The 20976-nt window shown below is 51.4% G+C and overlaps 2 protein-coding genes across 3 annotated transcripts in view; one reads left to right on the top strand and one right to left on the bottom strand.

Moving 5' to 3' along the window:
- The window catches only part of TESC (tescalcin), a 59059-nt gene extending 57308 nt beyond the window's left edge, over positions 1–1751 (top strand). For both annotated transcript variants that reach the window (XM_017529543.2, XM_017529544.2), the window contains one exon: positions 1463–1751. In XM_017529543.2, coding sequence (XP_017385032.1) covers positions 1463–1540 — 78 coding nt within the window. In that variant the 3' untranslated portion in view covers positions 1541–1751. The remainder of the gene's footprint in view (positions 1–1462) is intronic.
- Positions 1752–12126: 10375 nt separating this feature from the next.
- FBXW8 (F-box and WD repeat domain containing 8) overlaps positions 12127–20976 on the bottom strand; it is a 123548-nt gene continuing 114698 nt past the window's right edge. The window contains exons 9-11 of the mRNA XM_017529535.2: positions 16269–16442; positions 13465–13575; positions 12127–12837 (exon numbers count right to left, since the gene is read on the bottom strand). Coding sequence (XP_017385024.1) covers positions 12693–12837; positions 13465–13575; positions 16269–16442 — 430 coding nt within the window. The 3' untranslated portion in view covers positions 12127–12692. The remainder of the gene's footprint in view (positions 12838–13464; positions 13576–16268; positions 16443–20976) is intronic.

The following is a 20976-nucleotide window of genomic DNA, read 5'->3' as shown; positions in this document are numbered from 1 at the left end:
GAATTTGCACTTGGGCTTCGGGTTCACTCTGGCTGATGCGTGGGGGCCTGGTCACCTGAGAAGACGATGTCTGCCAGAGCCAGACAGCAGAATGAAGGGTTGGTCACATGGAGGAGGGAGGGAGGGTTGGGGAGGAAGGATCGCTGCTGCGGGCTGAGGAGAATGAATTTCTTTGCCTCCGAAACCAACTTCCTTCCCCTAAAGGCTGGCCTCTGCCAGGCCCCTAGTGCTCCCCAAGCCTCTCCCTGTACCCCGAGGGGTCTTTGGGGACCAGCCAGCCCCTCCCATTCCCTAGTTCCTTCCAGTGCCCACCTGGCACTTAGCAGAAGCCACCATGAGTGTCCACGTGTCTTACCCTGAGAACGCCTTGTGCACCCAGCAAGGAGGGGGGCCGCTCGACTGAAACCAGAGCTGTCTTTGCACACCCTGTGATACTCAGGACAGGCTCAGGAAAGCAGGAAGTACACTGGGGGCTGTGGGCCGTGGGGCAGTGGCCAGAAATGTCCCAAGGCCTCCCTGTCACCTGGGTGCCCACAGGGCTCTGACTTTCTTCCTGTTACCAGCCTTGTGGCTGTTCCCGGAGACGCTGAGAGTGACAGCTTGAGAGTTTGAAGTTCTTACATAAGCAGGGAGGCAGTGAGAAGTCACCCGCCCACCACGTCCCTCCGTTCCTGTTCGCACCCCACCATCCCACCATCTGTGGCCCCCGTGGGCCCTGAGTTGCTCAGGAGCCGGCAGGCAAGGCCTTGAGAGTGCTGGAGTGCACAGTTTTGTAGCATAAAGGCCCCTCCAGGGCCAGGGCCAGGGCCACGGCGGACTCTGATGGCAGTACCAGCACCAGGTCTGGGGTCACGATGTAATCTTTGGGTGGAAATGACCTTTTAGGACATGAGTTTGTCTTTCTAGAATGCACATGATCCCTTATCCCAGGGAGGTTGCAAAGACCACTGTGGAGATGGTGAAACTGATGGTGATGGCCTAACAAAGCCTTGTAACTGCACAGCCCCTAAGAGTTTACAGAATGCTTCTGTGATGAGGATGGGTCACAGCCCACAGTGTTCTGTGAAGTGGGTGGTACAGGTTGGGGGTCCCACATTGTACCCATGGAAGGGGGACTTAATGGGGTTATGTAATTTGCATGAAAATCACAGCACCTAAAGTGGTGGGTGAGATTCAAATGACTTGGAGCTAAGAGCTTGGATGCAGTACTTAATAATAACTTGCTGTGACAATCTCAGAATCCAAATGTCAGAGCCAAATTAACCAGCAAAAAAGACAGATGGAAGTTTTCGTCCTCGCTTAGCTCATAGTCTTGAAATGCAGCGCTCTTGTTTCCACCTGCCCAGAGAGCGTCCCTGTTGGTGGTAGGAGAACATAGGTGGGGAAGGGCCGAGGACCGGAGCCTGGCCAGGTGCGAGGTGGCGGCGGGAACGTGCCCTTAATGCTACTCCGTCCCTTCCAGATCTGGCAGGGGATCGACATTGAGACCAAGATGCACGTCCGCTTCCTTAACATGGAGACCATGGCCCTCTGCCACTGAGCCACCGCTACCTCCATGGAGAAACTGCACTTTGCACTGGGGCCGCCTCCCCGCGATGCAGGAGCAGCCCGGGCCGGGCCGACGGCCTCTCCCTACGGCCCCGGTGCATCGCCAAGGCTCGTCCGCTCACCTTGAGTCTTGTAGGGTATGGTATGTGGGACTTTGCTGTTTTTATCTCTAATAAAAAAAAAAAAAAAGGTTTGTTAATGAACGTGGCCTCTGTCAGTTCCTCACGTCCATTAAAGTGGCCAGTTCACTTCAGTCAGCCTGAGACTGACTGTGAGGAATAAGCAACGACTAAATTACTTGTTTTGGAGACAGGGCCTCCCTCTGTGGCCCAGGCTGGTGTGCGGAGGCGGGATCGCGGCTCACTGTAGCTTTGACCTCCTGGGCTCAGGCAGTCTTCCTGCCTCAGGCTTCCAAGGAGCTGGGGCTATGGGCACGCACCACCACATCCGGCTAGTTTTTACATTTTTTGCAAAGACAAAATCTTAATGTGTTGCCCAGGCTGGTCTCTTAGAACTGGGCTCAGGCAATCCTCCTGCCTCAGCCTCCCACAGTGCTGGAATTACAGGTGTGAGCCACCACACACACCCAGCCTAAATAATATGAAAAGATTCGTTTGGCAGAAGGAGTGGTTCTCTTTCTTTTGTTTATTTTTCGTAAAGTATCTGCTGTTCTCCCTGTGCAAGTCCCGGGAACCCATCCGCCTTCTCCATCCTAGGGAGTCAATTAAGGAGAAGCAGCTCTGGCCGTGCGTGGGCTTCTGAGGTGGCCAGGACTCAGACAGGGGGCCCTCCGCACTGTCACAGCCACATCCGTAGACTGATGGAGAAAACATCTGGAGCCCCGAGCCTGTCCCTGCTGCGGGGATGCCCCTAGCCCACTCTGTTGGTCCATGGGCATGGCGGGGAGAGTCAGGACCTGGCTGGCTGACTAGGGACTCCCAGCTCCTCCCCAGGGGGTCTGCCAGCCATGGCTGTGCCCCTGGCAGTCCTGGGCCAGCTGCAGGACCCAGGGCCTTGCAGTCCTCCAGGAAGCAGTGGCAATGGAAGCTGGGTGGGTGTCTGGCCCAGGTAAGTGTCTCTGACAACTTCAGTTATCACCTTTCGATTTGGGGACTGGCTAGAGCTGGGGACAGGGAAACAAAGGTTGTTGGTCTTGGCGTGGTGGCCTGGGGTCAGTGGCAGGCTGGCATCTGTGGGGCTTGGAGAGCGGTGTCCTGGAGGCGCTGGGACAACCTGCTGAGTGTGATTTCCCTAATTCCTGTGTAGGCCGCCAGCTCATGAATGTGGCATTGAGGACCCTGGATGACGTGTTCCCATCGCTGTGCAAGGCTGGCAAGCGTTGGCTTTTCAGGCCTCTTTCTGGGGCTTAAGTTCACGAAACGCCCCGTTCCTTTATTGACCCTCCCTGGGTGGCGGCGTTCTAGCCTCCCAAGACAGCTCTCTTGATAACTGGCAGTGGCTATTATTTGCATTCTTGACATTTTCATAGTTTTGATATGGAGCGTGCTTTACCGTCTTTACTACAAGCTCACGCCTTGCAGTTCAGAATTTAAAAGGTGCGAAAAGGCAGGCCGTGGAGTCTGCCCGACCCCAGCCCCAGCGTCCCTTCTCAGGGGCGGGTGTGTTAGCTGCTGCCTTAGGCGTCCTTCCCGAGCCATCGCATGTGTAAGCAAATGTGTGCGTCAGCATTCTGAGTTCACTCCACTTAAAAAAAAAAAATGTATTTATTATACTTTAAGTTCGGGGATACATGTGCAGATCGTGCAGGGTTGTTACATAGGTACACACGTGCTGTGGTGGTTTGCTGCATCCATCGCCCCATCATCTACATTAGGTATTTCTCCACCCCCTGCTATTCCTCCCCTATCCCCCAACCCCCTAGGCCCTGGTATGTGATGCTCCCCTCCCTGTGTCCATGCGTTCTCACTATTCAACACCCGCTTATGAGTGAGAACATACAGTGTTTGGTTTTCTGTTCTTGTGTCAGTTTGCTGAGAATGATGGCTTCAAGCTTCATCCATGTCCCTGCAAAGGACATGAATTCATCCTTTTTTATGGCTGCATAGTATTCCATGGTGCATGTGTGCCATGTTTTTTATCCAGTCTGTCATTGATGGGCGTTTGGGTTGGTTCCAAGTCTTTGCTATTGACAACTCCACTTTTTGTAAATGGTGATATTTACAAGCCTTCAGTGTCTGTTTTGCAAGGTTCCAGGTAGAGACTTGTGAAGAGAGGAAGTGATGAGCCCAGGGCGTCTCTGCTCAGCAGGCCCCTTCTTTTATTTCATTTTATATTTATTTTATATTTTATTTATTTTTTGAGCACAGGGTTGCAGTGTAGTGGTGCAGCCTCAGCTCACTTCAACCTTTGCTTCCCAGGCTCAAGCAATCCTCCTCCCTCAGCCTCCCGAGTAGCTGGGACTACAGGCGCCTGCCACCACACATGTCTAACTTCTGTATTTTTAGTAGAGACAGGGTCTCGCCATGTTTCTCATGCTAGTCTTGAACACCTGAGCTCATGCAGTCCACCCACCTCTGCCTCCCAAAGTGCTGGGATTACAGGCGTCAGCCATAGCGCTGGGCCACACCCTGCCACTTTAAAGGCTCAGGGAGTCCATTTGGTCCAGCACATCATAAACACAGCCGCTGGACACTGTTCTAGGAGACGGTGGCTTGTGCTTAAGGCTGCAAATGCCCAGAGCCCAGATGGTACCGAGACGCCCCATCTGCACTCCAGCGTCGAGCCTGGTGTGGTCCAGTGGGAACCCCATGCAGTGGAGCGGCCTCAGACCAGGGACCCCTGGCCGTGTGCTTGTGGACAGTTGTCACATCTCAGGCAATGGTGGGCACAGCAGGCAGAAACAATAATTGTTGGATGCGTTCCCATGGAGCTGAGTTGAATAAAACCTGTTCCCCGAGGGCTCCCATGCCCCTGCCCCCTCGAGAGGTGCCTGAGAGGGTTCGTCTGGGTGTTCCATGGATGAATACTGACTTCAACAGGTGTATTCCTCTTTTAATATGTGTAAGAAAGAAAGGAAATTTACCCCACGCCAGGGGGTCCATGGGATGCTGCTTAGGACAAGTTGAAAGTCAGGACTTAAATGTAAAAACACAGCCAAGCAGCACAGGGAGCTAAAGGGCCAGGCGACCTGCTGCCCAGGGAGCAGGCAAAGGGCCCCGGGAAAGTGAGCGCGGCTTGGGGAGCTCGGCGTTTGGTTAATGCGCAGGGCACCACCCCTGGGCAGGTACCAAGCTGCGGCTGGCTGAGAGGCAGTTGACTGTGCCATCATTGTCATTGTAAGCACCTGGCAGAGCCTGGTGGACACCAGACAGCAGCGTGTGCCACCCCAGCCTCTCCTGAGACTCTGCTCTCTGCAGGTCGGTGGCTGGAGGCAGGTTGAGTCTTTCCGGGGCAGTGAAATTGCAGGGTCTGAAATGACCTCCAGAACTCAGCTCCTCAGTCCAGCACTCCATTCAGCACTCGAAGCTGCAGGGCAGACCAGGTGCAGTGGCCCACGCCTGTGCCTTTGGGAGGCCGAGGCAGATGAGTCACTTGGTCAGGAGTTTGAGACCAGGCTGGCCAACATGGTGAAACCCCATCTCTATTAAAAATACAAAAATTAGCCGGGCATGATGGTGAGCACCTGTAGTCCCAGCTACTCGGGAGGCTGAGGCGGGAGAACCACTTGAACCTGGGAGGTGAAGGTTGCAGTGAGCCGAGACTGTGCCACTGCACTTCAGCCTGGGCAACAGAGCAAGACTCTGTCTCAAAAAAAAAAAAAAAAAAACCTGCAGGGCAAAGACAGAGGTCTCTGTTTCCTGCCCTCAAGTGCTGGCGACGTCGTGGGAGAGACAAAGCCCTGGGAATTCCAGGTGGATCCCGGGTGGTTTCCTCCGGAGGGAAGCGGGATGTGATCCCCCTCACCCTTGCTCTCTGCCTCCCCTTGCTGCTTGGGAGCCTCTTAATCCCCTGGCTGCCGACAGAAGGCACCTAGAAAGTCACTAGGACAGCCTGGTGGGGATCGGCCTTACCGTAAGAACCGCCCTCTCCCAGCCCCCACGCACCTTGCACTGCCCTGCCTTGCCCATGTGAGTGGGACGATCCCTGGTACGACTGAGCAGGAGGGACACTGGCACCACCACCAGAGGCCCCAGGCTTTCTGGGACTCTCCCAGTTTGCTTCGATTTGGTTCTTTTCAACAAAGGCACTTCATTAATGTGAAGTGTTTTTATAAATAACAAATCACTTTCCGTCAGCCCCCATGCCCCGAGTTTTAGTTTGGGAGATGTGGCTACGGTGGGCAGGCATCAAACGTGCTCCCCTGTTGGGGCCACTGAGGGCTGCCTGATATCTTTGAAGCTTTGGGCCACCGCTTATCTAAACAGCTAATTAAAATGAGGTTGAGTCACCGTGAGCCCAGTCCACACCGCTCAGAAGAAAGCTCATTTGTGCATAGTCACTGAGGGTGTCCTCTAATTGGCAGGGTTACGGCTTGTTTCCACCAGAGCGTGGACGCAGAAATCACCTGGCGCTCTCCTTCCTGGCTCCTGGCATTGTCTGTGGCATCCCGGGAGCCATCAGGGTTGGCGGCGAGTTGGTGCAAACCTGCTCCCAGAAGGGGCAGGCTTATGTGTCTTGTGGGGCTGCTGGCATCAGATCAACAGAGACCGAGGGTTGCTGCTCCGGGCACCGATCTTGGTCAGCCCCACCATCTGGGCACTGCGGTCTGTGCCTCGGGCTGGAGGCAGGTGGTTTGGAAATGGCTCTCGTTACCTGCTGGACAATGGGGCGTGCCCATGAGGGGATTTCTGGCCTCACAGACCCTCCCCCGAGTGCAGCAAGCCCCTCTTGTCCCTGGATGGGGACAGGAACTGAATGACTGGGGCACCTCCACTCTGGCAGCCTGAAGGAGGTGATGTGTTTGCCCTGAAACCTGGTCAGCAGGTGAGTGATAACCACATACACGGGTTAACCGCCTTCCTTCCGTCAGAAATGACACCCATGACTAAAAGGAACTAGGCAGAAATCAACACTAGCTCAAATATTTGAAGAAAGCTGATAAGTTTGTCCTTTGAAGGCCACAGGTCGTAGGTGGAGAAGGCTGAGCAGCGGCGGCATCCTCTGCCTGCTGGATGCCAGGGGAGGTCACCTCTGTCCATAACTCTTCAGCCATCTGCCAGGAATAGTCTAAAGCGAGCTGTACTAATATTGCCGTATTACCAAGGGGAAAGGTTGGCTTTTGGATGTTGAAAGAATATGGCAATTTGACACAAACGCTCTAATTTGGTAGGTTTACAAAAGGGCTGTGTGATGGAAATCTAATACGAGCAGCTCAGGGGACATGCTGCAGCCACGTTAAGCATGAATTATGGATAAGGGAGCGGGGTGAGATGACAGCAGCTTCCAGCGCTGGCCAAATACCCTCTTAGGGAACGAATTATTGGTAGACTTTAACAAAACAACGCTACTGTTTTCTGGGCCAAGGGACTGGAAAGTTCTTAATACACTTTGCTAATGGGAGACAGGTCATCTGTGGATCTGATCCTTGTCACAGGGCGGTTGAACCTGTCCTCACCTGCCTGCAGTTAACGAGGCTGAGGCTGAACTCTGCTGGAAACAGCGCCGTGTGACTTAAGTAGCTGATGGAGAGTTAAAAATACAAGTTGCCTTGGCAAGCCATTTGCAAACACCTGCCTTGCAGGCTGTCCTCCCACACAGCGACCTTGGGAAAGCCAGGAAGAGCTGAGTAGGGGGAGCCAGGGCGGAACCGCTACCCGGCGCACTGGTGTCGTCTCTGTCCTCTTGCAGAATTTGCACGTGGCAGTCAGCAGGGGCTAGGTGGTGGACCAGCCTGGTCCGAGGACTCACGACTCTGAGGACGACATGGTGGCTGCTTGGCTCTCTAATCTGTTGACCAAGTCAGCGAGGGATTGGGCTCCGGTCTCACAGAGGAAGGGCCGGCACCCCAGGAGTGGCTGTGATGGGGTGGCAGTGGTGGAGGGGCCCGCTGAGGAGCTAGCTGCCATGTCTGTCTTAGAGAAATGACAAGGCAGCATTTGCCCTGGCATTGGGGGGCAAAGGAAGAAGAGACAGGGCAACAGCTCAGCTGCGGGGAAAGAAACAGCCCCCTGGTGCAGAGCAGTCAAACGGTTGCTTCTGGAAGCCCACGCTCGGCATCAGAAACCGAAAGTGGGCTGGGGACAACAAGGCTCCCGCCAGAGCCCAGTGAGAGGGACTGTGCCATCGCACATTAGAGGCAGCCCTGGTCCAAGTCGCCGCGGGCCCCCGCAGCGGTAGCCAGGTAACCATCTGGCCTGGCCTCGTGGGTGACGCGGGCAGGCCTGTGTGGCTCGCAGCACCTTGGCCGGCTGGCCAGCGCTGTAAGCTCACTGCTGCCACAGCTGCTGCTCAGAGCAGAGGCTCCGTCAGGCAGCGGGAGACCGCCCTGTGGGAGCCCCTGTGGTGGCCTGCCCAGAATAGCCGCCACCAGACCGTTGTCATGAGAAGGTTGGCCCCTCACTGGGGGAAGCCGTTTCTCTGCAACTGTAAGCAAACTGGGTTTGTTGTGAGCAGCATTTGCCTCTAACATGGGGTGGGAAGCGCTAGCCCCTGAAACGCGGGGCCTCCGGCTCTCAAGAGGTGGGATGGGAGTGAAGGACTTCATCTTGTGAGTGTCAGCTGTCCCTTTCAGAAAGGACCGAGCCCTTCTCCTGCGGAAATTCACTTTCCCTTTGGTCAGCTGAAACCCTAGCATTCAGCTGGGGCAGGGAGTTCTGCTTGGTAGGAGAAGGTGGTGCCGTCCCTGGAGTGTCTCTGAAATGTGAATTATTGCCTGGGCAACAGCAGCACTAGGGCGGCACAGGGCTTGGGTTACAGAACGCACTCTAGTGGCAGAGATGACATTCTCGGGGGGCTGCGGCCCCTTCCAGAATCTGATGAGAGGTAACCATGCTTTTTCCCAGAAAATGCCCTCATGCACCGTTTCACACACAGCAGGTCCTAGAATAACATTGTTTGATTCAATGTCATTTTGTTCTAACATTGAGAACTAAATTGATTCCTGGCTAGATCCACCGTCTGTGTGGAGTCTAGACGTCCTCCCCGTCTGTGTGAGTTTTCTGGGCACTTTGGTTTCCTCCCACACCCCAAAGATGTGCACATGAAGTTTGTTGGTGTCTGAATGGTTGCGGTCTGAGTGTGTGTGTGTCCAGTGGTGGGATGGTGTCCTGTCCAGGGTGGGTCCCTGCCTTGCACACTGAGCCGCTGGGAGAGGCTCTGGTCACCCACCACCTCGAACTGGAATAACTGAGTTGGAAAATGAGAGGAGGAGTGAATAAAAATGATTGTAAAATAAAAATTCAGTCTCGCATAATCATACACGCGCACAGCAGTAAATAAGGCCATCCAGAAGTGCCCAGTGAGCCAGTTCGTTTCGGTGTGTGACCTGCGTGGTGGAAGGAGGTGCTCCCGACAATTTCTGCTTTGCAAACATTTCGTGATTTAACCCACCAGGGCTGCAACTGCCAGCACCCACTGAGTCACCAAAAACTAGGTAATTACCTTGTTGTTGTTAGTAATTTTTCTTAAACGTATGTATAATTCACATTTATTGAATGTTTAATATTGTAAGTGTTTGATTTAAAGTTCTAAAGTTTGGTGATGTTTTTATGGCAAGAAATAGGCCATGGGAACTTAACTCGTTTACATTAATTAGCCTACAGTAAAATTAGTTTCATTACACATCATTATGCTTAAAGTTGCCGTTTCTTTTTTTGAGGCAAAGTCTTGCTCTGTCGCCCAGGCTGGAGTGCAATGGTGCGATCTCGGCTCACTGCAACCTCCACCTTTCCGGTGCAAGTGATTCTCCTGCCTCAGCCTCCCAAGGAGCTGTGATTACAGGTGCATGCTACCAGGCCTGGCTAATTTTTGTATTTTTAGTAGTGACAGGATTTCCACCATGTTGCCCAGGCTGGTCTTGAATTCCTGACCTCAGGTGATCCGCCTACCTTGGCCTCCCAAAGTGCTGGGATTACAGGCATGAGCCACTGCACCCAGCCAAAATTGGTTTGATGATACATCATTTTGCTTAGTTGCAGTTTCTAAGAATACCTATTAAAGACAGTTGGTGAGGACTTACTGTATAATGCTGCGGGTTTCTTGGATCTTGGGCTAGGAGCCCCTGTAGTGGAGGTTCTGGGAAAAACCACTTGCCTGAGGGTTTACAAAACAAAGCCATGGTGGGAGGTAAGATTTCAAGGGGGTGGGAAGAGAGCTGGAACTGTGGCATGCCAGGGTTATCACTGTATGCCTTGCCCGAATGCTAAAATAACTTCACAATAAACACTTTCAAAGCATTTACTATCAGAACAATACGGACATAATAAAGTAGAAAGCAAGTCTGACAGTGTTTTGAGATGAGACATGAGACCTTCGGTGTTTCTCTGCCCAGCTCCCCCGGGCATGCTTGAGTCTCTTCTACCTTTAGGGGAGCCACAGATGGAGGAGTCTTTGAGGGGACTAAAGGAGAGGATTCATCCCTAAAAACTCAGAACTTGTGAAAGGGTCTGGATAAAGGTAAGGTGGCTTACTTTGGATAAATGTTGGCTTATCAAAGAGCCTTTATCCTTTCCCTGTCAGTGTGATTTATTCCAGGACATTCAGGTTTGAAGCAGAAAACGCTTGCCTGAAGTTGGCGTGCTTGAAGATTGCAGTTTGGGTCCAGTCAATCTCCTTTACAAGACCCAGGCAACTTTCATGAACAGCAGGTAAGTTATGAACAGGCTTTGGCGTGGGAGGGGCTGCAGTTGTGACATTTTTGTGCTGGACCAGCTGCTGGCTGGCCGAATTCTGGGTCTAATGTCTTTTAAAGTTTGTTATCTCTAATTGCTGCAAGGTTAGGAAGGGAGAATGTACCTGCAAAATGAACTGTGAATGCAGACTGGATGGGGCTGCTTTTTGAAAAGAAAAACATTTTCCCCAGTGGTCCAGATGCATTAAGACTATGAGAGAGAAAGGGCGGGGCTCGAAGAGCAGCTTATGGAGCGAGGTCACCAGTGAGCAGTCTGACCACATGACGACAACAAAAGTAAGCAAAATCCTGCATTTGCTACCTACAGGCTGTCTCCATTTAGGAAGCCATCTGGTTGAAAGGATAGAAAACCCTCTGGTCCATCTGCCTGGCAGGAAGGCAGGGGCTGAAAGAAAGCAGCGCTCTCTGGACAGGGAGGTGATGCTTCCCAGTTGCGGCTCTGTCTGCCCCGTTCCCCTGTGTATTTGGAGATGAATGTGGAATGGCTATCTTAAGCACTCTGATCCAGAACCTTCATGACTTGAAAGTTCTAGGTTTTTGAGTAATGGCAAGCACTTTCCTCTGATACATACACATGTGCAGCTGAGGACTTTTCTGCTGGGATGAGTGGGATGAGTGTGGGCGAACGATTCCCACATGAAAGGTGCTTCTCCTACCTCCTCATCACTTCCTTTTCTCTTCCGCATAGCCCCCTGTACCTTTTTGTTTTATCCAGAGTTTTTGTTTTTTTTTTAAACACTGCTTTTGGGCCAGGTGTGGTGGCTCACATCTGTAATCCCAGCACTTTGGGAGGCCAAGGCAGGCGGATCATGAGGTTAGGAGCTTGAGACCAGTCTGGCCAACGTGGCAAAACCCTGTCTCTACTAAAAATACAGAAATTAGCTGGGCGTGGTGGCGGGCGGCTGTAATCCCTACTTGGGAGGCTGAGGTTGCAGTGGGCCAAGATCAGGCCATTGTACTCCAGCCTGGGTGGCAGAGCAGAACTCCACCTACAGAAACCACCCCCACGGAAACCTGCTTTTGGCTTTCCGTTAGCTATCAGTTTTCTCTTCCATTGGTGTCTGTTTTTGTCCTGAATTAAGCTCTTCCCTCTGCTTGCTTTGGGGCTGCTGCCGCCTTGAGCCTAGGTGACAGCTCCTCTCAGTCTCATGAGCCCTGGGTTTTATATTTGGCGCTTTTACTGTCAACCCAGTCTAGTGAGTTTATATTTTGTTTTTAGTAACCTTTTTAAGTCCAAGTTAACTCGGGAGTGTCTATTTTGCTTTTTGTTGATTCCTTGTGATCCTGCATTGGGGTCACTTTCTAGAAAAGCAGGGCCCTGCCTGAGGGTATAGCCCACAGGGTGCAATGCGTCACGGTGGGGGGCGATTCTATAATGTGGCCTTAATGGTGTAAATCTTTGCGCATCTGAGATGTTCTCCGTGGCCTTCATACGTGCTGTTCTTTTGTGCATGGTCTACGTGTGTCTGAAATTCTCTACACACCTACTGGATCCAGCTTGTTAGGGATATTAAGTAAATCCTCCAGATCTTTTAAGTTTTTCTCACTGAGTTGGTCTGCTGATCGCCTGCTGTGAGAATGGATTTTACTTCTCTTTGTAGTTCTATCAGTTTTTGCTTTGACATTCTGAAGGTATAGTAGGTGGATGCCATTGTGTTTAGAAGTGTTGAAAATCAACAGTAAGGCAATGGCTTGCTTCTGGAATGCTTTGGAAACGGCGGCTCTGTTTTCTCATGTCCTGTTTCATCTTGATGGCTGCTTAGTCAATATTTAGAAAATAGTTACTTTATATCACATATGATAGACATAATAGTTAGCAAAAGAGTTATTAATGACTAAACTGTGTAAGTATATAATTATAAACCCTGGTAAAGCTATGAGGAGAAGGTACGGCCCCACCAGCTTGACGCTGGGAGGTGGTGGCGGCGAGGTCGCAGCAGAGCACCCTAAGTAAATACAGAGAAACGGACGTGGAGATACTGCCTTGGAGGCCAGGGACAGGCCCATGCAAAGGCCCTCAGAGGAAACGGGGAAAGAAGCCGAGCAGGGGCTGTGTGGGACCTCGGCGAGAGGCCCAGGGCGGCCAGGGATCCAAGGCCAGGGTGGCTGGATGGCTGCGGGTGCCACAGCTGGGCTACGTTTGAGTCGGCAGCATGTGGGACTCGAGCCCCAGCAAATGGCAGCTTTCCCAGGTGCTGGGGGCAATCGGGTAGGGACAGGGGACAGGCGCGTGCCTAGGGCTGCTTTCTGCCCCTGTGCGGAACTGCCTGTGGTTTTAAGATGGGTAAAACTGGTTCTTCCCATTTTTCTCCTTGCTCCCAGCTGAGGCACTTCTCTAAACATGGTTATAGGGAAAGGCCAGTGCAAGGTCGTAGTAGTGAGTGGACATGGTGTCGCAGGAGGAACGGCAGGCAGGGAGCGGGCTCTGGAAGGCCAGCTGGTCTACCGCAAACTCATAGGCACGGATCAGCCCCCGGTGTCTAGAGAGAGCACAAAGAGAACGACAGGTCAGGGCTGCCTCGCTGGCCCTCGCCCTGGCCGCATTCGCCTGAGACCACACAGAGGTTCATCTTCACAAAGGTGTCCTCTGGCACACAGTGTCCGTCACTCACCGTCCCGGGCTTAGTGGTCAGCAGGTGGGCGCAGCGAGTGTCACAGGGCAAGGCGCTGAAGCAAGGAGGCCAGGCCACGTCTAATGACAGAGGCATGTGCGCCTACCTGCAAGGGGGCTGGGCGGGTGGCGTCTCTTGCTTGGCAGCCAAGTCACCCAGCAGACTGAGTGCGAGGACTCGATTCGAGGATGGGATCTCACCCCCATGACCGGATTCTAAGCACAGCAGGCCCCTCAGCATATGGCTTCCTCCCTCTCTATGCAGCCGGCAGAGTGGACCCGCCCCACAGGGCTGTCCCGCTTCAGACGCTGGGAGCTCAGTACAGGTCGGCATCCACGTTTATGTTCCCACTTCCTAGAAATGCAGGGCCCTGCCTAACGGCATAGCCCATAGGATGCAGTGTGTTACAGGGTTGGGGAGGGGGATTCTATACATCAGTCAAACTAAGATGGTCTCTTCTGAATATGGGCAGATCCAGCCCTGCCCACCGCTCACCTCCTGTGAGGAGTGAAGTTGTCCCAATCGGCGTTCCGCACCACCGGCTGGCAGGGCACATTGGCCGTGATGAGGCTGCGACTGCTGAATGAGACGTGCTTTACGGGGTGTCTAGAAGGCAGCGGGAGAGAGCTCAGAAGGCCGCGTCCATGGGGCCTGCGTACGCCTGCCCTTGCTGCTGCGGACCAGGGGCTTCAGAGCTGCAGGGATTCTAGAACCCACGAAGCTAAGCTTCTCTTTTACACAGGAGGGAGCAGTGTCTCACCTCAGTTCCCAAAGCTCAGGTGACAAGGCCACACTCTGGGCACGACTCTGTAAAACGGTCTACATGCCCCGAACCCATGCTGGCGTCTACCCCAGCAACCTGGTACACTCCGGATACATCCTACTGGAGACAGATCAGCCACATGCAACAGACAGGTCCCTCGCTGCCTCCCTGGGCAAGTCCCTTGAGCTCTCCCAGCCAGGCGCCCCATCATCTAGAGGGCACTGGGGGCATGTTAAGTGTCAGTCCATTAAAGGCGCCTCCACCCTGCTCACAGGGCTGCAGTGATGCATGTACCCTGGGTGGTGAAAGCACGTTCGGGAAATCTTGGAACAAAATGGTCCTATGTTTGTTGAACAGAGGCTTGTGTTGGTTCTGAACCTTTCGTGGAGTCCCTGCCGTGGTCAAGGCACTGGGCCAGGAGACGCTGGATTAAAAAGATGTCTTATCCAGGTGGATGTCTGCCCCAGGGAGGGCCCTAGCTAGTGAAGAAGGTAAGATGCAGTCCCAGAAAATGTGACCAATGCTTCTGAAGCACGAGGGACCTTACAAGCTACAAAGAATGTGTGACCCAGAATGAAGCGCTGGGAGGCGCAGCAGGCTGAAAGGGTCTGCCAGGGAGGGGGCGCAGGAGGGACGCCGCCTGTGTGGCTGATCCCAGGACGGCTGGGGCTGCACCCCTTGACTAACGCACAGGACTCTTGGGAGGGAAGCTGGGGAGCAGTTGGAGCCCTGCCTCCCTGGGGTGGGGACACACACAGGAGGAGAGTGGTGGCAGACTTGGCATGGGGCCTGGAGGATGAGACAGCCCCACAGAGGGAGGGAGGGCAGGCTTGGTGGAGGCCTGCAGCCTGGCAGATGCATGGTGCCCTGTCAGGCAGGCGAGGACCAAAGGGAGAACCCTGAGAGGACCTGGGCTGGAGGGACTGAAGTAGAGAGCGGGAGGGCCATGACAGCAGCCAAAGGACAGCCAGCCCGGGGCTATAAGTGAATAGGGCCTGGCAGCAGGTGAGGACTTGAGCAAGTCAGAGAGGTCTGGGCAGGAGACGTGTGTCTGTGAGCCTTGTGTTGCTAGAAACAGTGAGGGACAGAGGCCGTGCTGGGACAGGACCACACCCTGGGGAAAGCCGTCCTTACACAGGCTTCATCTCAGTGGCCTGTTCCAGGGAATGAAGCTTTGCAGAGAGAAAAATGAGAGCTGTTGGAGTTGGGGCTGGTGACATCCCTGAGGACCTGGATCGCGGATCCAGTCATTGCTTTACAACAAATACTAGGTTTTCCTCCAGGGCAAATGCTTCCCGGAATTCTGTTGCGGGAGTTTTAGTTGCTGTTTGGTGCCACCTGGTGGCAATCTAGTGCATCACCATGGAACTAGAAAAAGGCCTGAGGCCTCTGGGACAGGACAGCCACAGCAAGGGGCAGGCTGGGCAGGACCTGGACTCTGATAAAATCTGCCGGCCACACTGTTCGCCAGCACCGCCCTCCAAGGAAGAAGCCCATTCTGCATTTACCCCTGCCGCCTCGTGGAGACTTCTGTCAAATTGCTGCCGTTGCACTTGAAGGAAGACTATGCTGCTCTCCGCGGTTGCGTTCATCTGGATTTGCAGGAAGCGGGGAGCACGTCTCAGTTCATGTGCGAGGGCCTCGCCCTGTTTCTGCTCATCTGTGTTGTCATGCTCATAGCCTACTGGCCCAGAATCTTCTATTTTAGAGAGATGGGGTTTCATTCTGTTCCCCAGGCTGGAGTACAGTGGCACAATCACTGTAGCCTCAAACTCCTGGGCTCCACGAAGCAATCCTCCCCCATCAGCCTCCTGAGTTGCTGGGACCATAGGTACATGCCAACGTGCCTGGCCGAATGTCTTCACAGCGGCGCTGAGGGGTAGTGAGGGAGAGGACCAGTTGCCTCTGTCCCTACCTGTCTCGAAAGCAGTGTCTCCTATTCGAGGCCTGAGGGGCCAGGTAGAGGTGGTGGCCTCGAGCCTGCCCCGGGCTGCTGCTTTAAACTTAAGGGGCAGGCTCAATGAAAATGTCTTAACCAGTCGGGCGCCATTGGCTGAAACCTACATCTGTGAAGCCATCAGCCTGTGCTGAGGATAGTATCTATTTATATCTCGAATAGTGGTGTTAAAGGTGGAAGATGACAAATTTCTCCTTTGTTGGAGCCTGAACCCCTTCGGTCCTAAATGGTCTTCTATCTAAACATCATGAGCGAAGTCTATGCACGGGGCAGAAGACCGTGATTACCTGTGATGGGCTCGAGTGGAGGACGGCGGGCTGGGACAGCCCTGCTTTCCGCCTGTGAGCAGGTGGGGTGTCACCTCTTCTGCTTATTAAGATGAAGGAATCCTAAATAGTACTTTCATTCTTAGAGAAAGCTGGGTCTGAACTGTGGCGATCTGAATGATGTCACAGTGAGGGTTCACCCAGCGAAGCCCAGGGGTAGGGGGCATTTAGCACTGTGCCTGGTGCAGGCTGACTAGGGCTGCCTTCCCTCTTCCTACTAGAAACTCCCAAGAGTGTCTAGAATGCATCTTACCCAGAATACACCTCCCACAGCTTCTGGTTCATCCGATAATCCCACACGGACACCAGGCCTTCCTCGCCTCCGCTGACGATCTTCCAGTCGTCCATCTGCACAGTAGAGACCCCAAGCTGGTGGGCAGAGAGTGACAGCGCGATGTTACTGGTGCGGAGGTCGTGGATCCTCACCCTGGACAGGCCCAAGAAAAGCACAGAAGGGAAATGGGGTTAGCGTCAAAGCTTGAAATGACAAACTCCCCCTCTGCTGTGCTGGTCTGTGCACAACACTGCTATGAAAGAACTCAGCTGCAAACATCAATAATAATATCAGACTTTTATCTCCTAATTAGTACAGTGTCAGGGAGAACCTACAACCGTCTAATCAGAACGGTTTAAAAGCACACAGAGCAAGAAAGACGCAGCCCAAGGACAGTGGCTGTCCACTTGATCTGCTTAACAGGGAAGGGGCACCCGCGTCACTCAGGAGGAGGCTGAGATCTGCCTGGCTCTGTGGCTGCACAAGCGGGTTGGCCTGAGAAACCTGTCCCAGCAGTAGCTGTGCTGCCCGGCACAGTAGTTTTGCTGTGGGTAAAACCACCTGTTAAGGGCAAGAGCTACACAGCCAGACACCTGGATCCTCACCCGTTAGGAAAATCCACTCGACTTTGTGAGTTCAGCACTGTGTTGTTGGAGCTGAGGAAGGGAGCGCCTTTATACCTGACTACACACAGCAGAGCAGGGATAAGGGGGTGTGCGCTCTGTGCAGTCACTTCTTGAAATAATTACTTGCCTTATAATAATCCGCATTTCTTCAAGAACCTCTTTAAAAACTACTTTTTATATACGGTGAATGTTTCACATGAGGATAAATTAAGGTAATGGGACAGAAATCTCTTATCCACTACAACCACCACCATACTTAATTCCCACAGTAAGCCACAAAGGCTAAAAGTAAATTCAATTCATTACATGTAATAACTGTAAAGAAGCGTTTAAGAGACCCCATGATGCAAGTGGAAAAAGACAGTTCCTGCCCTGAAAAGACCCTACCATCCATCTGGGAACAGGACAAACACAATGATATATGATTCAATGTGATCATAAATGCATGTCTGACTCAAAAGATGTGAAACATGTCCTGTGCCCTTAGTCACACGCACACACACGCACACACACACACACACACACACACACACACACTGATTTTCCAAGTTCTGAGGGAAAATTATTTTGAACCAAAAATTCTAAACCTAGCTTAGCTACCAAGTTGGAAGGCATAATAAAGACCTTTTTTTTCTTTAACAGAAAAGGACTCACAGTGAACTACCTGGGGATACTCTAAAAGAAAGTGGCATGGCAATATACCAGAACAAGAAGACAGATGGCTTAAGTGGGACCTCATGTGTCTGCTGGGTCCATAGAGGCACACAGGGCAAACCTACCTATTAAGAGGAGCTGCCGATGGATCACAAAGTAAAAATACATGCTACGCGTGAAAAATACATTTGCACACAAGGAGGAAAATACGTTACAATTGTAATACTAGAAAAGGCAGATTTCAAGGCAAAAAGCATGAGCTGAGAGCACTTTATGACAGTGAAGGGGGCAGTTTACTCAATGTTTGGTCAGACTAACCTGGAAAAAACAAAACTACAGGGATCAAATTTCTTTTGTACAGGTTTTGTTTTTTACTATTAAAGACAGGGTCTCACTCCCGTCTGGAAAGCAGTGCACTATCGCTCACTGCAGCCTCAAATTCCTAGCCTCGGGATTGTCTAACCTCCCAAAGCATGTGCCACATGACTGGCTACTTTTTTTTTTTTTTTTAAAGTAGAGACGGTTTTGTCATGTTGCCAGGCTGGTCTTGAACTCCTGGGCTCAAAGGATCCACCTGCCTCAGCCTCCTAAAGTGCCGGGATTACAGGCATGTGCCACTGCACCCAGCCTGTTTTTGTCTTTGTAATTGTTTCTTTAGTCACCATAATCTTTTCAGGTTTTCTGTTTCTTGAATTAATTTTAAAAAATCTCCAAATCTGAAAACTTAGATGAATAAACGGCTTTCTGGGAAAATAAATAAGAATTATCAAAACGAATCCCCAGGGGACAGAAAATCCAAGTAGATAAAATAACAAATAGACTGAGGAAGCCAGCAAGGGGCAACAGTCCCTGCAAAGAAGGAACAAGTGACTGGCCAGACCTGTGAGGACCAGCTACCTCCAGGTCTAAGGCAGCTGTTCCACAGCCTAGGAAAGGCAGGAGGTAAAGCTCCAAATTCTCCACAAAGCCAGCTTTCTGTTGCCAAAGCCTAACCCTGAGAGCACAATCAAAGAGAACTACATATCTGCATGAAATCTCAACGACAGACTCCAAGAAAACTACTTACCCGAATGCAATCTCAGTAACAGACTCCATAGCGAGACGCCGCAGATAAGTAGAATCTACGAAAAACCGCCGGTCATGTCCATGGATGCCAAAAGCAGCGGGATGAAACATCACACCGTTCCTGATGCTGTCGTTAGAAACAGTGGGCCACTTTCACCACCGTTAATTTACACTGGTTTTTAAAAACCAGGTACAATTACACAAAAGGAAAAAATGAAAGTATAAAAATCAGAAAGAAGTGAGTAGACTTCTCAGTGAGAAGGGACAGTCCCAGAGAATTCAGTAATACACAGTCAAATATAAATTTATGTGCCAAAATCTAGTTTAAAAAATAGAATAAAAAATGACCCGCTTGAAACAGCAGTTAGAGGCAAAATACTCTGTAATAATTTTCTCAACTTGGAGCTCTGCTACTTATATTACACAAAATAAATTATAGAGGGCACAAGGAGTTACACATAATTATACTATAAAAAAGATTCTGAGGAGGGAAGGCCTTTCTAAACAAAACCAAGTCCATAAGGTGAAAAGATTGATAACTACACATAAAAGGGTTTGACTGTTTCCTATGAAGGGGAACAATCAGAAAGTCAAATGACAAACTGAGGAAAATGTTTGCCACAAAGAGGCTAATGTGTTATAATAAATAAATGCCTTCAAATAAATAGTAAAGACTGACAAACCCCTTATTAAATTGAGAGAAAAGAAAAAGCAATTCACAGAAAAATATTGATGGCTTTTAAACACGTGTAAGATGTTTAAGTTTACTGGTAATAAGAGAAATTACACAGTAAAACTACAATGCAGTGCCACCTGTCGCCTGTCTACCCAGCAAAAGTAAAGTTTGGTAACATGCCCTCCAAGGCACTGTGTGGCAGCAAGACATGGACAGGTACTCCTAGACAGCTGATGCGAGCAGAAATCCTTCTTTAGGGAGTGACTTGGCAATATCCACCCAAATACCCCACGCCCCTCACCGAGCCAGCAATTCCACTTCTAGGAGGCAGCTCTACATGTTTCACAGACACAAGGCCAGTCACCAAAGCACTGCTCTTAGTCGCAAAGGAGGCTTCTGTTTCAGCCATTTTGACGCTTCCACTGCAAAACGCTTACTAGTGCTGGATAAATATAACTAACAAACTTTTAAGGGCATTGCTGAATTCACATAGTAAGTGACTTCCCCCGGACCTGAGCTGAAAACCAGATGGGAGAGGGTGAGCTGCAACTTCAGTTGCCAGTGTGGTGGGGGAGGCTGCTGGCAAGCGCCAGGCTCAGGTCCGTGGGTTCATCAAACACACTGAAGGGCCACCCAAGGCAGGGAGGGGAGTGTGGAGATTCCTGCTTTAAATACAAAAGCATGAAAGTATAGTCCCTGAAATTAAGTTCGGGAGACTGGCTGGAAGCAGATCAGAGAGTGTGTGAATTAGAAGAAAAATCTGAGGAATGCGGGGTTAAGAGACATGAGGGACACAGCGGTGGTGCAGCATGCACCCACAGTCCTGGAAGGAGAAAACAGTGCAGATAGTTAAGAGCTCATGTCTTCCCAGAACTAAAGAAAGACATGCATGCCGACTCAATGCACGCTAATCAATAAAGGAAAAGAAATACATACCTAAGAGTGTAACTTAAAAAATGGGAAAACACAGACAAAGAGGTCTTAAAAACAGCCTGAGAGAAAAAGACATGACCTATTAAGGAAAGATAATTATACTGACAGGAAAAACTAGAAACAACACTTAAGCCATCATGAATGGGAATGACTGGATGTAGGTGGCAGGATTACCTAGCTCATCCACTGAGTGCTGGTTAAAGCAATCACGGTACATCCACACAGTGGGACCCGGCGTAGTCATTAGAGAATGGGCAGAACCACACAGGCCGACTGGCAGCCGTGCACACAGGCATGTGCCGGGGGACATGTTCAGGCTGTGAGTGTGTGGGCGCGCCCTGCAGAACGCGCAGCACTGAGCAGTCGCAATCAGGGAGGCTGACGAGGCCTCCTGGGAACAGGGACCCACCTCACCCTCTATGCTACCTTGCTTTTCAGTCCCATTATGAATGTGCATACTTCCTGTTTAAATAAAACCGAACAATTTTAAAGACAAAGTTCTGGAAGCACATAACTTGAACATTAACAGCAATTACCTTGGAGAAGAATGAGGGCAATAAAGGAGGCTTTTGTGTTTTATTCTGGACACTGCCATGTTTAAAAAACAAGAATTCGCCGGGCGCGGTGGCTCAAGCCTGTAATCCCAGCACTTTGGGAGGCCGAGGCGGGTGGATCACGAGGTCAAGAGATCGAGACCATCCTGGTCAACATGGTGAAACCCCGTCTCTACTAA

The sequence above is a fragment of the Cebus imitator genome, unplaced genomic scaffold (assembly GCF_001604975.1).
Source record: "Cebus imitator isolate Cc_AM_T3 unplaced genomic scaffold, Cebus_imitator-1.0 Scaffold59, whole genome shotgun sequence".
NCBI lineage: Eukaryota > Metazoa > Chordata > Mammalia > Primates > Cebidae > Cebus > Cebus imitator.
This window is presented reverse-complemented; position numbering and strand designations above follow the sequence as displayed.